Here is a 4,328-nt window from a genome sequence, read left to right as displayed (position 1 = left end):
GTGGAATCAAGTGAGATTTGCTAGATCCAAGTTCCTTGAGGTAAGAGCTTTGCTTCTATGCAAAAATTTTGGATTTTTACCATATATTTTAAGCACATTTGGAAGATTTAGAAAATTTACTATTCATGATCAAATGAACTCTAAAGTTCACATAACTATAGTTAGATCAAGCGTCTGGATGAGAGGAATCCAAAGAGCTCAAGATCACTTATTTGAGATCATTAAGGCCCTCAAATCACCAACAAACTCTCTATGATCAAGGTGAAGCAATGTGTGTCGTTGATTGGGTGGTTATGTTAGTTATTTGCCAAATGAACAAAAAGCTCCTCGCCTAGGGGGGCTATAAATAGACCCTGTCTCTTCGCTTGGGGGGAGGGAAGGAGTTAAATTCGAGTGATGTTGTAGACTGAAGACTTGAAGATAACTTTGGGCTTTGTAGCCATTGTCAACTGTCGACCACTACCCGCCGACCATCATCAATCATCACCAGTCGCTCCTACTATGTGTCGTCAGCAAGCTATGTTGTGTAATGATGAATCCATGGATACTATGTAACGAATTATCCTGAATAGGGTATAACAAATTATCTTGAATACGGTGTAATGAAGCGTCATAAAAACAACATAATACATAACCCATAACGCCACATTACAGATCAGAGAATAAATTCTAGTGATAACTACTTACAAACACCATACTCATAATACAACGACATTTTTCTCGCTCCTGAAGTTTTATGTATTTTGCGTTACATAAAACATAGTGTTGCGTTGTATATGCACACATACTAGCGTTGTACTTAGTGTAGCGTTGTAAAGCTTCTTTCCTAATTATGAGACAACGTTGTATCTTTATTATTACACACTTATAGTGAATTATTTGGATTGGTCTAGGTATCTGATCTTTTTCTTTTTAGGGTTTTTTGACATAAAAAAATCTTGATGCGTTCTCCTAAAACTTTCAAATTATTTGTCTGTTGGATCTTTTTACAAAACAACAACTTCAAATTATCACTTTTTTGTCACAAATCATCGAACATGCAATAATTATTTTCTTTATGGGTTGTTCTTTTAAAAATAAATATGCGCCCAATTGCTGCAAAAAGGGTTAACTTAATGAAAAATAATTTTTTTAGTCATTATATACCATTAAAAATTTCAGTTTGATGTTAAAAAGAATAAATCAGAACAGATTTACCTTAAATCTCAATTTTTGTAAAGGAAATAACATACAACAAAGTACAGTATCCGTAAATCTCTCCCAGTTTATAACCGGCCAAATCCAATTGTTTCCACGGCGATGGCCGCTGTACAGTTACGGACACCTCACCGTCACTTCCGACGTGGCAGATTTTCGTTGCTGGCAATCGACGGGTAAGGGCGAGTGCACCCCTGACAGAAAGCGCCCGTCCTCTCCTTCTATTATATATAATATACGCAGAGCCCCGGTTTCAGCTCCCACGTTGAAACCCCCTCCAAAATTCGGCCGCCTGATTCTCCGAAGCAGGGAAGCCACGCCTTCTCTGTTGTCTGTTTGGATCTCGGCTCCTGCTATCCTTCCTTCACGAATCCGTCCTTGTGGAATACATTGAAATTTGATATGTTTTTTGATCTCAATCGTCAACTTTGTTGTTAGGGTTCGTTGAAATTGAATTTTATTCAAGCCCTTTCTTCTTCTTTGTTTTTGGGCATAATTCGTGGATTCCTAGGGTTAGGGGTTCATTGATCTGATTCGCTGATTGATGAAGAAGGTCTACGAGCTTAGAATCCAATGAGACGGCGCTTACCGGTCTCTATAACCCACAAAGATATGGACAAGTCCAACGGAAAAACCCCTCGTTCCCGTCTATGCTTTCTCGCCTCGCTTGCGGCTGTGTTCTGGTTCTTCATCTTTTACTTCCATTTTACCGTGCTAAGCAGTAGCCCTCCCGATCAATCCACGCAAGCTGTCTCGTTCCCGTCGACCTCATCGTATCCGGAGCAGCATTTTCTCCATGGTGTGGAAAACCGTATTTCGCATACAAGGACGATGCCCGCAAAGAGGAAATTCCCTTTTATGCGTGCCCTCAGGATAGCCGAGAACAAGAGCGATCCATGCGGCGGGAGGTACATCTATGTTCACGATCTCCCTTCTCGGTTCAACGAAGACATGCTTAGGGATTGCCGGAAACTCAGCCTTTGGACCAACATGTGCAAGTTCACTAGCAACGCTGGCCTTGGTCCTCCACTCGATAATGTAGAAGGGGTTTTCTCAAATACTGGATGGTATGCCACAAACCAGTTTGCAGTGGACGTGATCTTCAGCAATAGGATGAAGCAGTATGAGTGCTTGACAAAAGATTCTTCCATTGCTGCAGCTGTCTTTGTGCCCTTCTATGCTGGTTTTGACATAGCCAGGTACCTTTGGGGGTATAACATATCAATGAGAGATTCAGCTTCGCTTGATTTGGTGAATTGGCTGATGAAACGGCCTGAGTGGAATGTGATGGGTGGAAGAGACCATTTCTTGGTTGCAGGGAGGATTACTTGGGATTTTAGGAGGTTGACTGATACTGATTCTGATTGGGGGAACAAGCTTTTGTTTTTGCCTGCGGCAAAGAATATGTCTATGCTTGTTGTTGAATCAAGTCCTTGGAATGCAAACGATTTTGGGATACCATATCCAACATATTTTCACCCTGCTAAAGATTCAGATGTGTTTGCTTGGCAGGATAGAATGAGGAACTTGGAGCGGAAGTGGCTTTTCTCATTTGCTGGGGCACCTCGCCCAGGCAATCCAAAATCCATCAGAGGGCAAATTTTGGACCAGTGCAAGAGAACCTCTTCTTGTAAGCTTTTGGAATGTGATTTTGGAGAGAGCAAATGCCACTCACCTAGTAGCATTATGCAGATGTTTCAGAGTTCACTGTTTTGTTTGCAACCTCAAGGGGATTCTTATACCCGGAGATCTGCTTTTGACTCAATGTTGGCTGGTTGCATACCAGTCTTTTTCCACCCTGGTTCAGCATACACACAGTATACATGGCATCTTCCAAGGGATTATGCAAAATATTCTGTTTTTATTCCAGAGGATGACATTCGGAAAAACAATGTTAGCATAGAGGAAAGGTTAAAGCTGATTTCTCCAGACGTTGTGAAAGCTATGAGGGAGGCGGTCATAAACCTAATTCCGAGCATTGTATATGCTGATCCAAGGTCAAAATTGGAGACTCTTAGGGATGCCTTTGATGTTTCGGTTCAGGCAGTGATAAACAAAGTTACAAAACTTCGAAAGGAGATAATGGAAGATCGTGAAGATAAGGATTTTGTGGAGGAGAATAGCTGGAAGTATGCTTTACTGGAGGAAGGGAAACAGACAGTAGGAGCTCATGAATGGGATCCTTTCTTTTCAAAACCAAAGGATGCTAACAGCGATTCCGGTAGTTTATCTGCAGAAGCTGCTAAAAGTTCTTGGAAAAATGAACAACGGGATCAGTCGTGAGTTTTGAGCTAAGAGAGTCAGTTGAGCCTCAGGAATGAATTTGCATCATCATGATGTTCGGTAACATGCAGATTATTGCTGGTGCATTCGAGATATTTTTGTGGCCAGGTGGTTCATAAATTTTTAAACACTTATAGGATCCATCTCTGCCTCATTCGTTGAATCATTGAGGTAGGATCCAAATTTGTATTAATTCATTTGTTATAGTTGGAATATCCATACCATCGTTTATGCCACTTTTCCCAAAAAGTTACCTGTAATTTTCATCAAATTTTTAAAAGAGTTGTAGAAATAAATATGTTGTTCCTTTAAATGTCGACTATCCGATGATCCGATTAGAAGAGTAGATGTATTAGATTTGGTTTTTATTAAGAAAGAAAAAAATAGACCTAGGAAGACTTGGGCATATTGTGTAAAAAATGATCTTAATTTATAAGAATTAAATGAAAATATGACGCTAAATAGGATGCAATGGAGAAAAATGATTCATGTAGCTGACCCCACTTAGTGGGATAAAGGTTTTGTTGTTGTTGTTGTTATTGTATTAGTCTATCATACATAATATATGACCACATAGAAATGGTTGTTTTGATAAGATTCTTGATCCTGTTGTTTAACTCCCAAAGAGTGAAAAGAAAGATAAAAACTAATATAAAGGTGGTAAATAGTTTATTATTCTTTATGTCTCATAATATCCCAAATGGGGTGTTTTTTGAATGTCTTAAGTTAACAAGTCCAAATTAATCTAGTAAACGAAGATAGGTGGATCCACATGATTACACTGGTTCTCACAATGACTTTGTTCTCAAGGTTGAACTTCCGAGGAAATCCAATATAGGTGGTGGCCA

The 4,328-nt window shown here is 39.6% G+C and overlaps 1 protein-coding gene across 1 annotated transcript; it reads left to right on the top strand.

The window, feature by feature from the left end:
- Positions 1–1,249: 1,249 nt before the first annotated feature.
- LOC110039559 (xyloglucan galactosyltransferase KATAMARI1 homolog) lies at positions 1,250–3,759 on the top strand. The gene has a single exon (XM_020744668.1). The coding sequence runs from the start codon at positions 1,771–1,773 to the stop codon at positions 3,478–3,480; it is 1,710 nt and encodes a 569-aa protein (XP_020600327.1). The 5' UTR covers positions 1,250–1,770; the 3' UTR covers positions 3,481–3,759.
- Positions 3,760–4,328: the final 569 nt, after the last annotated feature.

This window comes from Phalaenopsis equestris, unplaced genomic scaffold (genome assembly GCF_001263595.1).
Source record: "Phalaenopsis equestris unplaced genomic scaffold, ASM126359v1 Scaffold000002, whole genome shotgun sequence".
Taxonomy (NCBI): Eukaryota; Viridiplantae; Streptophyta; class Magnoliopsida; order Asparagales; family Orchidaceae; genus Phalaenopsis; species Phalaenopsis equestris.
Note: the sequence above shows the minus strand (reverse complement) of the source record. Positions and strands in the feature narration are given on the sequence as shown.

Coding starts and splice junctions, on each gene's coding strand:
- LOC110039559 (XM_020744668.1), top strand. CDS start 1,771: ATGAGACGGCGCTTACCGGTCTCTATAACCCACAAAGATATGGACAAG.